This window comes from Nicotiana attenuata, unplaced genomic scaffold (assembly GCF_001879085.1).
Source record: "Nicotiana attenuata strain UT unplaced genomic scaffold, NIATTr2, whole genome shotgun sequence".
Taxonomy (NCBI): domain Eukaryota; kingdom Viridiplantae; phylum Streptophyta; class Magnoliopsida; order Solanales; family Solanaceae; genus Nicotiana; species Nicotiana attenuata.
This window is the reverse complement of record NW_017673873.1, coordinates 60,641-76,825: the sequence shown is the minus strand read 5'-3', so window position 1 is coordinate 76,825 and position 16,185 is coordinate 60,641. Positions and strand designations below refer to the sequence as shown.

The window sequence follows — 16,185 nt, the reverse complement described above, 5'->3', positions numbered from 1 at the left end:
GAATCTTTGGGAGCATAGCCTATGCTCATCTGCCACATCAAGGGAGAGAAAAGCTTGACGATCGAAGTGTCAAGTATGTGTTTGTTGGCTATGATACGAGTTCAAAAGGCTACAAGTTATACAACCCAAGCAGCGGTAAGGTGGTGGTAAGTCGCGTTGTTGAATTTGATGAAGAATTGGCATGGGATTGGAAAGCTCAGGAAGAAACTTCATACGATTTTTTTCCATATTTTGGTGATGAAGAAGAACCAGAGACCGTGGAACCTGTGCAGGATACAACTCCACCTCCTTCTCCAACCAATGTTGCATCTCCCTCTTCTCAAGAAAGTTCAAATGAACAGCCGCAAAGGACAAGGAGTATTCAAGAGCTCTATAAGGACACAGAAGAAGTTACTAATTTTGAATTTTTATGTTGTCTCTTTGCTGACAGTAAACCAATGAACTTTGATGAAGCTGTTAGAAACAAAAAGTGGAGAGAAGCCATGGAGGAGGAGATTGAGTCAATAGAGAAGAACAACACTTGGGAGTTGACAACTCTTCCCAAGGGTCATCGAGCAATTGGAGTGAAATGGGTATACAAAATAAAGAAGAATGCTGATGGAGATGTAGAGAAATACAAGGCACGACTCGTGGCTAAAGGCTACAAGCAAAGGCAAGGCATCAACTATGAAGAAGTCTATGCACCTGTTGCCCGCATGGAGACAATTCGTTTGCTGATCTCTTTGGCGGCGCAAATGAAGTGGAAGATCCATCAACTAGATGTCAAGTCAGCCTTCTTAAATGGCTATCTTGAAGAAGAAGTCTATGTTGAACAACCATTGGGCTTCGTGGTCAAAAACCATGAAGATAAAGTGTTGCGGTTGAAGAAAGCTTTATATGGATTAAAGCAAGCCCCACGAGCATGGAATAGTTGCATCGACAAGTATTTTCAAGACAATGGGTTTACTCGTTGTCTCCATGAATATGCTCTCTACCTTAAAGTTCATACTAATGAAGATATCTTGCTTGTTTGTCTTTATGTTGATGATCTTATTTTCACGGGCAATAACCCAAGTTTGTTTGAAGCTTTTAAGAAAGATACGTCCCGTGAGTTTGAGATGACAGACGTAGGGCTCATGTCATACTACTTGGGCCTAGAAGTGAAGCAGATAGAGGATGGAATTTTTATCTATCAAGAAAGCTATATAAAAGAGATATTGAAGAAGTTCAACATGCTCGATTGCAACCCCGTGAACACACCGATGGAGAGTGGGACAAAATTGTCCAAGTTTGATGAAGGAGAAAAGGTGGATCCCACATTTTTCAAAAGTCTTGTGGGAAGTTTGAGGTACTTGACTTGTACCAGGCCAGATATACTATTTGCAGTTGGAGTAGTAAGTCGCTTCATGGAAGCTCCTACCTCCACTCATTTGAAAGTCACTAGAAGAATTCTTCGGTACCTAAAAGGTACGACTGACTTTGGGTTATTTTATTCTTTTTCTAATGATTTCAACCTTATGGGATTTTGTGATAGTGATTAGGCCGGAGATATTGATGATAGAAAAAGTACAACCGGTTTTGCATTTTTCTTGGGTGATTCTGTTATTTCTTGGAGTTCAAAGAAACAACCAGTTGTTACTCTCTCGACTTGTGAAGCTGAATATATAGCAGAAACATCTTGTACCTGTCATGCTATTTGGTTGAGAAGATTATTGAAGGAGCTCAATTTGCCACATAAGGAAGCTACGGAGATTTGTATTGACAACAAATCCGCACAGGCACTCGCGAAGAATCCAGTGTATCATGATCGAAGCAAGCATATTGATACAAGGTATCACTTCATCAGAGAATGCATTGCCAAGAACGAAGTCGAGCTCAAATATGTGAAGTCTCATGATCAAGTTGCAGATATCTTCACAAAGCCTCTCAAGTTTGAAGATTTTCAGAGATTGAGATCAAGACTTGGAATGAAGAAGAAAAATCAAAATTAAGGGAGAGATTTGTGGGACCCATTTAAATAAAATAAAAAAAAAGAAAATGAAAAAAACAAGTTGAATGGCGTCTGACAATGTTGTGCAATTTGTAAAGGAGCAAATCTGATTTTTGGTAACCAAATCCATGCCATAACAAAAACAGACTTGCAAACAGATTTGCAAGTTGCAAAACCAACCATTGTGATTGGTTTGATTTGCGGCAAGTTTTGCTATAAATAGCAGGCCTCGTTCCTCATTTCAGACACACCAAATCAGAGAGAGCGCAATAGAGCGTAGAGAGAGTAATCCACAGATTGTAGTCTGTGAGATAAATAGTGAGTGAGAGTAATATTATAGTGAGGTGTTTAAAATAAAGAGTGTTATTTCTTTCGAAGTTGTAGTAGTCTCTTGACACTACTAAGTTGTAATATTATAGTGGTAATATTGCTCTGCTCGGGTATTGTATTTTACTCCTTTAAAATATTTGGTGTCGTTGTTACTCTCTTGTGTTATTGTTATTTACCGTGGATATTATTCCTGAGCGGGATATTATTTTTTATCCCAACACAGGAAATATATCAAAACAAATTAATCACATCTAGGACAATATATTTAATTATGTGACCGAATGATCTGCCTCTTTTACGAGGTTATAAGATTCTAATTCCGTTTCTTTTCTTGTATGTTTCACAAACAATGACTGTCTCTCTCTATAAAATGTGAAAGTTAAATCCTCACTTATAAGTCACAAAAGAATGAACAAAGCGATTCAGAAATATGGCCAAGTCTCTCTATGCTGCCTTTCTTGCTCTCTTCTTATGCTTCCTCATTGCATCAACTGGTGAGTAACCAATATATTATAAATCATGCCTAACACTAACTAATACTCGTGAATTTAAATCATATTATATTGAGCGTGCAGAATTTTTACACTATCAATATAATATATATAACTTGCCATAACAGGTTATTCGTATTTTCCGAGTTATCATATAAAGCTCACTATGTAGAATTACCTATTGTTATAGGTCAACTCAATATCTATTGTATGGAAAATCTATACATGGTTAGTTTACAAAACTTAAACTCAATATTCTTTTCTTAGAGTTTAAGTTCTATTCACTGAATATGATGTAGAATATATTTACCTGAATCATGTCACTTATAACATCATTGCAGATATATATCTATTTCAATAATCTCTTAATAACAACAACGACACCAATAAACCCTATATAATTCCACAAGTGGGTCTGGAGAGGGTAGTATGTACGCAGACCTTACCCTACCCGGTGAAGGTAGAGAGGTTGTTTCCGATAGACGTCGGCTCCTAATAATCACTTAATAACTTGATAGAAATGGTAACTAACATGCTATCACTTGTTAAACTATATTGATAGTGCACTAACTGTCTACGTATATAACTTAAATCCTATATTTCATTTCTCAATCAATATTTAAAAAATCAAAAAAAGTATTTTTTTAGGAAAAGAACTAATGTAAACCTCTGAGTTGTTACTTTCTATTGTATTAATGCAGAAATGCAAAAGGCAGAAGCAATTGGTTGTGAAACGCCCAGCGCAACATGGAAAGGGGCTTGTGTTGTTACTGAAGACTGTGATAACCAATGCATCAAATGGGAGGGAGCTATTCATGGAGCTTGTCATTTGGGATTTGGTTGGAGTATTAGCCAATGTTATTGCTACTTCTGCTGACTTAAAAAATGTCAGTGTATATAACTTAAATTCTATACTATATACGCAAAAATAAAATCCTTGTGGTGTGTAATAAGACCCCTATGCAGTAGGGGTTAGGGGCTAGCCTACTTGATAAACTCCCTACCTACTGTTGAGGTGGAGGGTTCAGATCCCATCAGTAGCTTAACATCCCTTTTCTGTTAATCGTTCCCCCGATGTAACGGAAATATGAATATAAAAAAAGAAAAAAAAACCGTGGTGTGTGTAATTATATGAGAGATTTGTAGAACACATTTGCCCAAAGTATAAATAATTTTGGCATGGTGTTTGCTCTTAATAATACCAACATCTTCATAATTTCATTGTCTTTATGATTTTCGTGGTGTATATTTTTTATGGTCTTTGCTGAAGTTGATTGAAGCGACAACTAGGTCCGTTGGTACTTTCTCTTTGGCTTATTTATTTTTTGTACACCAAAAATTGGTCAGTTTGACCCTCATATTGTGAAAAAATTCAAACAAATTGAAACAAAGAGATTACTAAAAACTCTACTTTCATAACAGAAAGACTAACTCCTAAAAAACCTAAAACATATTCCTAAAAATCAGATAATTAGTCGATTGATTCCAGTATCAACTCCCACGACAGAAGCCTCAATCCTTGAGTTGTTTATTCTCTTGTAAATTTTTTTCTTTTTTATCAAATTATTTATGTTGGTTAATTGACAAACTCATATTAAATTATAATTTCTTCTTTGATATATTTTTCTTTTCTTAATCTAATTTATCGTTGTCAATATTTGCTTTGTTAGCTTTCGTATGACACCTCGTTATTTCGATCACAACAAACACTCCTCCTGGCTCCTGGATCAAGAGATGCGAACTCCAAGGTTTTCTCCAAATCAAATGTAGCAACCACCTGATTTTCTGTTTAACAATAAAACCAGTATTCACTTCACCATTTTTCTGTACTTACCTCATAAATATATACTTGATATTGAAATGTTTAGGCCTTTCTAAAAATTGTTCGATTTAGGACATCATATGATATCAGCCACAAGAGGACTAAAGGGGAATGCAATTCACAGCTTTATAAGAAGCTATTAGAAACTATCAACGAGAAACAAAGAAAAAATTGATACTCCCTCTATCCCAAGTTAACTCGCTTTAGCTTAAAGAGATTGTCCCAAAATAATTGTTACTTTAGAAAATCAAGACTAATTTTTTTTTTTTCTAATTATTCTCAACTGATAGAAACTAAGCGTCCACCAGACTGTATAGAGAACTCGATTCTCTATCAGTTCCCACTGTAAGCAACTGAAAACCAACCAGTATAGGGAATCAAGTTCTCTAATTGTTCTCACAGTAACTCGGCAGTAATTAAAGAACACAGAGGATTTTTACGTGGAAAAATCCCAACTCAAGGGGACAAAAACCACGACCTACACTTGTAGGCTTTCAACTTCACCAACTTGTAAACACACTATTACAAGCCAATTTCTAATGACTCTATTACAAAGACTTCAACTCAACTAACTTGTGATACACTTGCCACAAGCCACTTTGTCACTCACTAGTTACAAAGACTTCAACTCAACTAACTTGTGATACACTTACCACAAGCCACTTTGTCACTCACTAGTTACAAAGACTTCAACTCAACTAACTTGTGATGTACGTACCACAAGCCACTTTGTCACTCACTAGTTACAAAGACTTCAACTTATGACTAACTCTAGTCACAACACAAACTCAGAAAGTTTATGGTTTTACAAAAGGGTTCCTACATAATACTTCTAACTAAGCTAAGTAGGAGTTACAAATGAAGAACAAATAACAAAGACTCAACAAATCTAAAGACTTAAGATATCTTCAATCTTTGGATCTGGTCCTTGAGGTTGCAGCAATTTTGTTCTTGAGAGAGGTTGTGGCTAGCACTTGAGAGAATTTTTTTTTTTTGATTTTGCAAGTGTTAGAGAGATCAGATCCCTTGCCTCATGTTGATAATATGTGTGTGTGATGTCATCAAGAATGATGTAATAAAGTGCCCTTTAGTTTGGTCTTAGCAAGCTACAACTGTGCTGCTGTACTGCTTCCAGACGGTACAGTGCAGCAGTCTGCCAGACGGTACAGTGCATCATCTTTTACTGCTGTAGAGTTGACTGTACAACGACGAGGGAAACTGATCCCTATCTAGTCTCTCTACTGTTTCCTTATCTGATTTCATTGAGAATTGAACCAGACATCTGACTAGTTATTCTGAATGCAAGGGAACCTAATTGTATCAGATTCCTTATCTTGTTCTCTCATGAAGTAAGTTTTTTTACCTTCCTTGATTGTATTTATACATGTGTGAAATCACTTACAATGATGTAAGCAAGTCAGGTAAAAAGCCTTCCACAGAAAGTTGACTGCTGCACTATTCCTGTACAGGCAGCAACTTTCCAGCTGGAGAGTTGACTTCATACAGTCTCCTCGGGAACTGGTAGGGACCTGTTCCCTCAGCTGTTCCTTCCACTCTGAAGAGTTGAGTTATATCCCACGCTGGATCTCAACTTGGAACTTTGTGCAATGATGTAAGCAAGGCAGGTAAAAAGCCTTCCACAGAAAGTGGACTGCTGCACTGTTCCTGTACAGTAGTGTGTGCAGGCAGCAACTTTCCAGCTGGAGAGTTGACTTCATACAGTCTCCTCGGGAACTGGTAGGGACCTGTTCCCTCAGCTGTTCCTTCCACTCTGAAGAGTTGAGTTATATCCCACGCTGGATCCCAACTTGGAAGTGATCTTAAGGTCTTGTAAATGTGTAACAGGTTCCTTATATGGTTCTGGATGGTAAGTTTGTTAGATCATCAAAATATAAAGTAAAGTACTTATGCCCAAAGTACTTGTAACCTATCAATTTCCCCCTTTTTGATGATGACAAACTTAGAATTGATATTCCCCCTATGAACCGGATCTCCAAATTGTTCCCCCTACGAATCAGCCATATCCCTCCTAAGAACGAAACCTAAGGAACTGATCTCAACTGGTTCCTCAAGACTGTTTGGCAAATCATCAAAACTCAAAATACCATAACTTATCAATTTCCCCCTTTTTGATGATGACAAACCCAAAATCGATATAAAACTTGAGAACCAGATTCCTCATATGCTTCCCTGCGGATCAGACCTATAATCAACATATTATCAGCAACATTCCCCCTGCGAAGCAGAGCTAGAGCTATCTTTCATGCACAACACAACATATCAATTCAATCCTGTTCCTCCCCCATGTTGACACCTATATAACTTCCGCCTTTTGGCATCATCGAAAAGAATAACAGAAGAAGCACAACCATAAAGAAGTTCGGCAACATTAACTCATGCCACTTAGGCAACACAACATAAATAATAACAAGAACAACAAGTGAATGTCATTGCACAAAATAGAGTGATTGCCCATAGTAGAGTAATTATAATAAAAGCACAGTAGTTTCAACAATACATGATATGACAATTTAAACAACTAAAGTACCAATGTCATCAAATATAGGAATTATAAGAAGATAAGAATTCAAGGGAATTTGGAAGGAGTGAAATACATGGATCACTGGGCAGGAGGAAAAGTAAGGGGCTAAGGCCTTGATAAGCTTGTCCATTCGTTCATTTACTCTCCTTTGATCAATGATCATCTACTCTCTCAGTTCCTCCACTTGTTTCCTCAATCTTTCATTCTCACCCTTCAACTTAGCATTCTATTCTGCCGAGGGTCTTCGAGGACCTGGTTCTCAACCTATCTGAGTAGGCTAAACCATCAATCAGAGCACCAAGAATCTCCCCAAGCTTCTTCTCATTAAGAACAAACTCAATCCCAAGCACATATAGCATCAGAGTATTACATAAAACATAGAAGTTTTTACTTCTTCTTCATAAATGTTGGGACTTGGAGGAACAAAGAGGTGATTCTATTTTTGGAACTCAACAATGTCAAGAAGTTCCTCCATTTTTCAGCAATATCAGAGTCAACACTCTGCCTAACAGCACTTTTTGACACATCAGAGTCTTCTACCTCTCCAAACCCGATGACTCAACCTTTTGCTTCTTAATGAACCAGGTTCCTCACTTACACTACCCTTTCTATCCCAGAGCAGCCATGTCTCCCTCTTCTTCTTCTTCTCAATCTGTGTACCCTTATCATCTGCTGCATCTTTCTCAGCCAACTTTCTTTTCTCCATTTTTTTAATTTTTTTTATTTTTTTTACACTTCATTTTCTATTCCACAATCACATCAGTATGTCACACCACTTCATCATCAATAAACCTACTTTTCATCAATCCTTTTTACTGGATCAGAAGTTCGTTTAAACACAGAACTCAAAAAGAAAAAGATCATCATTAAAATTGACTTCCCGAGAAGGACTTGAGGGATCTGGTCCCTCATTCAGTTTGCACATTTACCAATTTCTCCATCCTTCAAGACTTCCACAAATCCAACAATAATTTTAGCCTCACGCTCTAGAATATTAGATCTACCTATTCCCTTTCAGTTAAACTTCCATCAAAAACTACCAAAGACTTCTTGGGGTTTTAATTCAGATGGAGTTAGGATTTTGGAAAGTGACAGAGTTGGGTTCACTTCTGGCATATTTAAAAAGAAGGATTCTTTTGAGACAATGTTGATTTTGGTTTTGAAGAAGAGAATCGGTTTTAGTTGGGTGTAAGATAAAGAAGTGCCTTTTTGGGGCAACGGGTCAGTTCAGAAAAGGTTTAACATTTTGGACTTCAAAAGTTAGGAGAGAGGCAGGAGAAAGGCGGAAATCAATTAATGACATGACACTTCAGCAACTTAAAAAGACATATAAGTATTGAAGAGACCAGTAATCTAAGTCGCAGGAACCAGGTTCCTTGACAGTTTTTGAAAATCTGAGCAAAGACTTCTAGAAGTGCAATATCACTCTTACTATTTTTATCCTGAAACTGCCATATGTGTATACCTGTAACAATATAGATATGAGTTAGATGTCGCCGAAAAACACTTTTTAGCATTTTACCTTTACTTCTTAATATAGCCAATCATCGAGGGACCAGGCCCCTCTGTGCCTTTTGGAGATTCTGCTGTATCTTCTACATTGCTCTGCTTGACTTGACACATCAAATCAGTCTTTCCATTTGCAATATCTATAGCTTCACCAGGAGCATTTGTGAGTTCTCCATCTTCATCTTCTTTGTTATGCGACCCTTTTCCACTATTGTTGAGAACAAAACATTTTGCATCCAAAGGCTCTCGGGTAAGTCAGCTTGAGTTTTCTCCCATTGAGCAGTTCATAGCGAGACTTCTCGAGAAGGGACCTGACCATGCACTTGTTAATCAAGTAGCAGGAAGTGTTGACTGCTTCAGCCCAAGAACCGGTCTTCCATAAACAACTTGCTCAGCAAATAAAAACTCACATGCCCCAGTCATCTACGCCATAACTCAGTATCATCATCAATGACACTTAGGCATGTTAGATCACCACCATTAAGTGAATCAAGGTCTGCAACATAGATGTTCTTGAATCTTTTGGCTATCAACACCACTTCACCAGTTTTGAGATTGGTGACAATGCAGTATTTGGACAAGAACTTCACTTTATTTTTCCTTATCACAGATTTGAGACACACTCAACAAGCTACATTTCAAGTCATTCACGTAGTACACATTTTCAATTGCATGGGAGAGCATTTTATCAATTTTTCTAACACAAAGAATATAGCCTTCTTGTCGTTTCCAAAGGACTTACTCCCACCTTGGAAGGCCTAGAGTGAGAGGATATCATTCATTCTTCTAATTTTATGCTTAAAGCAGCCACTATCCATGTACCATTTTTGTTTTTGACTGCTACCTCTCACTTCAGCCTGCACACTAAATCAATGATTAGACTTAGGAACACAAGCCAGCTTGGGTCCCTTATAATGATAGAACGGGCGGATCAAACTTCTTTTTGCCCATGCAGGCAGCACATATTTTCTTTTTCAGGGAACCAGGTTCCTCATCAGTACGCCTCTTTTCAACAAAAAACTTTGTTTTTCTGCAAAGACTGAATTTTAACTTTACAAGAGTCCTTGTAATGACCAGTTTTGACCACAGTGAGTGCACAACCTATTATCAGCCACAGTTACATACTTACTATGGGGATTATAGGAGGTTTTGGCCTTTTGGAACCCGATGCCTTGCCTGTTTCCACCATTACTCCAGTACATAGACGTTATTACATCAGAGGATCGGGTCCATTTAAGTGACTTATCAAGATCATTTTTAACCCTTTTTAAATCCTCCTGAAATTGTCTATTCTTTTCAAGCTCAGCAACAAGACTTGTTTTAACTTTCTTAAGCTCACTCTCAAGCTCAAGTTGAACCTCACTAGCCACTTCTTTACCCTTAGTGTTGTCCATCCATTTTATTGTTTGTTTTTTCAACAAGTTATGTTCTCTAGTTACTTCTTCCACTTGTTCCTTTAAATCTACAACGGAAACTACCATATCATCCCTCTCTTGTTCTATGTCACCAATTTCTTCTATTAAAGCATTTTTCTCATTAATGAGGCTATGAAAGGAATCAATCAACACATTTGCTAAGGACATCCATTTTTTGTTAGAGTAAGTTTTTAAATTTCTTTGAACATCAAAAAAACTTACCTCATCTTCCTCCTTGTCCTCGTCATCATCAGATTTAGCCATGAGTGCAAAGATTGACTCATATTCATTGTCAACAACCATCATAGATGCATCTCCTTGGTCATCCTCACCTTCAGATTCACTAGAGGAATCTCCCCAGTCAGCCAAAGCTTGCTTCACCATATTGTCAGCAACATCTCTTCTTTTGAATTTTCTGTTAGGGACCGGGTTCCTCTTAGCTGCCTTATCAGTGTTGGTTTTGTAATGATCCTGCTTATGAAGAGGGCATACTTTAATAAAGTGTACAGGCTTTCCACACTTATGACAGCAATCATTTCCTTCGAAATTCCTGGTTGAACTTCCTTTCTTTGGGATCCCACCATTTTTACGAACCATCTTTTGAAATCTTCTAGTGAGATACGTCATTTCAGATTCATCACTACTTGAGTCAGTGAGGGCAGCTTTGAGGACCAGGTTCCTCTCCTCATTGGTCTCTCTTCTTTCAAGATCCTTCTTTCTCTTCATCTCATATGTTTTGAGATTTCCAATAAGCTCGTCAATAGTAAGCTTCCGCAGGTCTTTGGCTTCAGTGATAGCATTAACCTTGCTCTCCCAGGAACCTGGTAGAAGACTGAGTATCTTCCGGACCAGCTTGTTGGTTGGAATGATTTCACCAAGTGAATAAAGCTTAATAATTATGGAGGTGAAACGGGTATGCATCTCTTGAATGAACTCATGCTCTTCCATTTGAAAGAGTTCATACTCAGTTGTAAGCATATCTATTTTGGATTGCTTTACCTGAGTAGTTCCCTCGTGAGCCGTTTGAAGAGCTTCCCACATTTTATTGGCAGATTCGCATGCCAAGATACGATTATACTCGTCTGGTCCAATACCACACTCAAGAATCTTCTTCACCTTGAAGTTCTTCACAATAGCTTTTCGGTCAGCTCCGTTGTATTCTTTTCTTGTTTTTGGAACAGTCCTTGTTCCCTCTCCAACAGCCTTCATAGGGACAAAGGGACCATCACAAACCACATCCCAAAGCTCGGAGTCCTCATCCATTATGAAGTCATGCATTCTTGTTTTCCACCAAGCATAGTATCGGTTGTTAAATCTTGGTGGTCTGTATGTTGATTGTCCTTCCTCGAAGATTGGTGGAGCAGCCATGAAGATCCTTTCTACGTTTTAACCTTTTAGAAAGAACCTGCTCTGATACCAATTGATAGAAACTAAGCGTCCACCAGACTGTATAGAGAACCAGATTCTCTATCAGTTCCCACTGTAAGCAACTGACTGTAAAACCAACCAGTATAAGGAATCAGGTTCTCTAATTGTTCCCACAGTAACTCGGCAGTAAATAGAGAACACAGAGGATTTTTACGTGGAAAAATCCCAACTCAAGGGGACAAAAAACACGACCTACACTTGTAGGCTTTCAACTTCACTAACTTGTAAACACACTATTACAAGCCACTTTGTAATGAATCTATTACAAAGACTTCAACTCAACTAACTTGTGATACACTTACCACAAGCCACTTTGTCACTCACTAGTTACAAAGACTTCAACTCAACTAACTTGTGATACACTTACCACAAGCCACTTTGTCACTCACTAGTTACAAAGACATCAACTTATGACTAACTCTAGTCACAACACAAACTCAGAAAGTTTATGGTTTTACGAAGGGTTTCCTACACAATGCTTCTAACTAAGCTAAGTAGGAGTTACAAATAAAGAACAAATAACAAAGACTCAACAAACCTAAGGACTTAAGATATCTTCAATCTTTGGATCTGGTCCTTGAGGTTGCAGCAGCTTTGTTCTTGAGAGAGGTTGTGGCTAGCACTTGAGAGAATTTTTTTTTTTGATTTTGCAAGTGTTAGAGAGATCAGATCCCTTGACTCATGTTGATATATATGTGTGTGATGTCATCATGGATAATGTAATAAAGTGCCTTTTAGTTTGGTCTTAGCAAGCTACAGTTGTGCTGCTATACTGCTTCCAGACGGTACAGTGCAGTAGTCTGCCAGACGATACAGTGCAGCATCTTTTATAGCTGTAGAGTTGACTGTACAACGACGAGGAAAACTGATCCCTATCTAGTCCCTCTTCTGTTTCCTTATCTGATTTTTTTGAGAATTGAACCAGACATCTGACTAGTCATTCTAAATGCAAGGGAACCTAATTGTATCAGATTCTTTATCTTGTTCTCTCATGAAGTAAGTTGTTTACCTTCCTTGATTGTATTTATACATGTGTGACATCGCTTACAATGATGTAAAAAAGGCAGGTAAAAAGCCTTCCACAGAATGTTGACTACTGCACTGTTCCTGTACAGTAGCGTGTGCAGGCAGCAACTTTCCAGCTGGAGAGTTGACTTCATACAGTCTCCTCAAGAACTGGTAGGGACCTGTTCCCTCAGCTGTTCCTTCCACTCTGAAGAGTTGAGTTATATCCCACGTTGGATCCTAACTTGGAACTTTGTGATCTTAAGGTCTTGTAAATGTGTAACATGTTCCTTATCTGGTTCTGGATGGTAAGTTTGTTAGATCATCAAAACATAAAGTAAAGTACTTATGCCCAAAGCACTTGTAACCTATCATCAACTACATCATTAATATATATTTAAAAAGTTGTAGTTCTTTTTAATAGTATTGCTCAATTCTAAAAAAGCATTTAATAGGGATAACATAATAAAATATACCTTATATTATGATTTTCTTCGTAGGCATGGAAAGAACAAAAGAGACCATTAAAATGAGACATAAAGAGTAAAAAAGAAAGAGAAAATTGATTAAAGGGTGCAGTGTAGCCGCCAGAAGCATCAGTTAACAAATAAGCAAATTAGCTTATCTTAAGCTATTTTCGCTTGACAAGTAGAGAAATGAAGGGAAAAGAAATAGGAGAATAAAGGAAGAAGATAAAAGAAGAAATGGAAGAGAAAAAGGAACAAGAAAGAGGGGGACAACCCCGTCTTTCTGCATCTTTCGATCGTCAGAGTGCAGATGGATCCCCAACTGCAATCACAGGTACTTCACCAGTTTGTTCACATAATGCGTACGTGCAAATTGACTCCGGCTCTACGAATTTGTATGTTGCCCCATACTTTGCTAAGAACTTTGAGCCAGAATGTTAACCATTAAATGAGTTTTTTCTGGTCTCTACTCCAATTGGTGAGTCCATAGAAGCGACAATAGTTTACAAAAGTTGCACAATTTTAATTTATGGCTGTGATGCAACAACTGTCCTCATAGAACTAGAAATGATAGATTTTAATGTAACTATGGGTCGGGTATGGATTGGTTGTCGTCCTGCTATGCCATGTAGATTGTCGAGCAAAGTAATCAGATTCCAGTTCCCTAATGAAGAAGTCGTAGAACGGAAGGGTAAGTTTATTTCTTATCTTAGGGCCAAGAAAATGATGAGCAAGTAATGTTTAGTCTACCTGGCCCATGTCAGTAACCCAGAATCAAAAATTCCAAAGCTTCAGTCCGTTCTAATTGTTAAAGAATTTTCTAAAGTTTTTCCTAAAGAATTGCCTGACCTTCCCCAGAAAGGATAATAGATTTTTGGCATAGAGGTGCAGTCAGACACTAAGCCTATATGTATTCCTCCCTATAAAATGGCTCTTGAAGAATTGAAGAACTAAAGGAGAAATTGAAAGATCTTCGTGACAAGTAATTCGTCAGGCCAAGGGTGTCATCCTTGGATGCTTTAGGCCTTGTTTGTCAAAAGAAGGATGGTTCCCTCAGGATGTGTATCGACTACTGTTAGCTAAATGAATTTACGATTAAGAATAAATATGCATTGTCCAGAATTGACGATTTGTTTGATCGACTTCAGGGAGAGAAATATTTTTCAAAGATAGATTTGAGGTCTGGATACCATCAGCTTATAATCAAGGAATATGATATCTCAAAAATCGTCTTTAGAACTCGCTATGGGCACTACGAGTTTTAGTAATGTCTTTCATGTTGACCTATGCTTTAGCTGCATTTATGGATCATAAATCAGGTATTCAAGCCATATTTAGACACTTTATCATTTTGTTTATAAATGATATCTTGGTGTATTCCAGAAGCGAGGAAGATCATATAGAACACCTTAGGACAATTTTGGAGGTTTTGAAACATAATGAGTTGTATGCCAAATTTTCTAATTGTGAATTTTTGTACCTTGGCATTTCTAGGCCATGTGGTATCAAGCAAAGGGATAAAAGTTAATCCTCAAAAGATAGAAGTGGTCAAGGGTTGGCTAAGGTCGATGACATCAACAGAGATTTGGAGTTTCTTTATGTTAGTTGGTTATTATAGAAGATTTGTAAAATGCTTTTTACGCTAGCGATACCATTGACTAAGCTGACTGAAAGAGATGCAAAGTTATTGATGTTTTATACTTCAATACCACACAAGAGGGGGGAAGGGGTGGTTTGTGCGGTGTCAAGTTTTTTGTGTGCACAAATTATAGAAGGACCTGGTTCTTCTACGAGATCCATACACTGCAGTTGTGAAATAATAAATGTAAAAGTAAAGAACACAAGCATTTTTACGTGAAAAACACCCGGCTCAAATGGTGAAAAAATCACAACCTACTTCCCAGTAGGAGTTTTCCCAACACTTTACTAAATAACTGAGCCAAACAACAACGTTTACAAAACTCTTGTATACCTAAGGATTACCTCTAACCCTTATAGCAACCAACCACAGGCTGTTGCGACAACTTCAAGTTAACTCTAACTTGAACAATACAACTCAAGTACCCAATACAATTTGCTTCTAAGAAAGCTGAATGGTACAACTCAAAAGCCCCACTACAATTGAACTAGTATAAAAAAGACACACGGAACTAGTCTTATATCTAGTTCATGTAGCTCCAGGTTCGCACTCTTGAAACACACAGCAATTGCTTGCAAAATACCTTGCTATTTTGCTCTCTATTCTTGCTTAACTTCAGCATATGTGCATTACCTATAAAAGAGAACACAACTGATATATATGAGTTAGTAGAATAAGGATTAACTAGAGTTATAATGCTTTACTCTTCCATGGTGGAAGAGTTCTAGTTATCTTCAACTTCTAACTCCTCCTTTATCTAGGATAGAGTTCTCTTCAAGTAAGGAGTTCTACTCCTTATCAATTATGCAACCTATTCGTTCAGGAGATATCAGATATAATCATTTATGGTTATCCCCTCATATGCGTTCCTTGTGCTTGAATCAGTCCGTGCCTTGCGTACAATGTGTATGGACCTTGTTCATGCATGTGTTCCATTGTCAATCATCAAAAAAATACTTACTCAAGCCAACAAATCCCCCTTTTTGATGATGACAAACTATGTGCTTTTTATAAGCATGAAACCTATTTCAACTTAGCTCAACATCAACAATGTTAGAAAACTTTCCATTTTAAAGTCATAAATCACCAAGGACTAGGTACGTTAGGTTATAAACATCACACTCCAAGGTAAAATCACAATCTATCTTCCCCCTTTTGGCATCATCGAAAAGTTACATAATTAAGTTATATAATCAGATTTTAGCAGATCTTACTCATGACCATTGAGGCTACTTCAAATGCAATCATGGATTCAAGTTTCTCTTATCAATCTAAGTACATTAGCCATCTATGAAATATCAACAAATAATTAGAATAAAAGCAGTGATTATCATTGATAAGATTCATCCACAAAGCATATAAAGAAATAAAAGTACTGAACCATGAGCAAAGAGACAAAAAGAAACATCCCACTCGGGTGGTTACAAACTAGGATAAGAAGGGTTTAAGGCTAGGAAGGACCAGGTTCTTGATTTCTGGCCTGAAGCAACTTTAACATGTCATGAAGAATTCCTTCATTCTTCTCTTTCTCCTTTGCAAGCTCAGACCTAAGAGCACCCCTCTCGGTT

At 37.5% G+C, this 16,185-nt stretch overlaps 1 protein-coding gene across 1 annotated transcript; it reads right to left on the bottom strand.

Annotated features, from left to right (window-relative positions):
- Positions 1 to 5,699: 5,699 nt before the first annotated feature.
- On the bottom strand, positions 5,700 to 11,446 carry LOC109217516. The gene is made up of 5 exons (XM_019381773.1): positions 9,738 to 11,446; positions 8,711 to 8,871; positions 8,501 to 8,619; positions 6,757 to 6,870; positions 5,700 to 5,765 (listed from the first exon to the last, which is right to left on the bottom strand). The coding sequence occupies exons 1-5, from the start codon at positions 11,444 to 11,446 to the stop codon at positions 5,700 to 5,702; spliced, it is 2,169 nt and encodes a 722-aa protein (XP_019237318.1).
- Positions 11,447 to 16,185: the final 4,739 nt, after the last annotated feature.

What these genes read in the sequence shown, in the direction of transcription:
- LOC109217516 (XM_019381773.1), bottom strand. Translation starts at nt 11,446, where the DNA reads ATGGCTGCTCCACCAATCTTCGAGGAAGGACAATCAACATACAGACCA. An exon ending in AAAAGGCACAGAGGGGCCTG is followed by an intron (nt 8,620 to 8,710) that starts GTCCCTCGATGA and finishes ATATTGTTACAG; the next exon opens with GTATACACATATGGCAGTTT. An exon ending in TCCTGCGACTTAGATTACTG is followed by an intron (nt 6,871 to 8,500) that starts GTCTCTTCAATA and finishes TGTGCATGAAAG; the next exon opens with ATAGCTCTAGCTCTGCTTCG.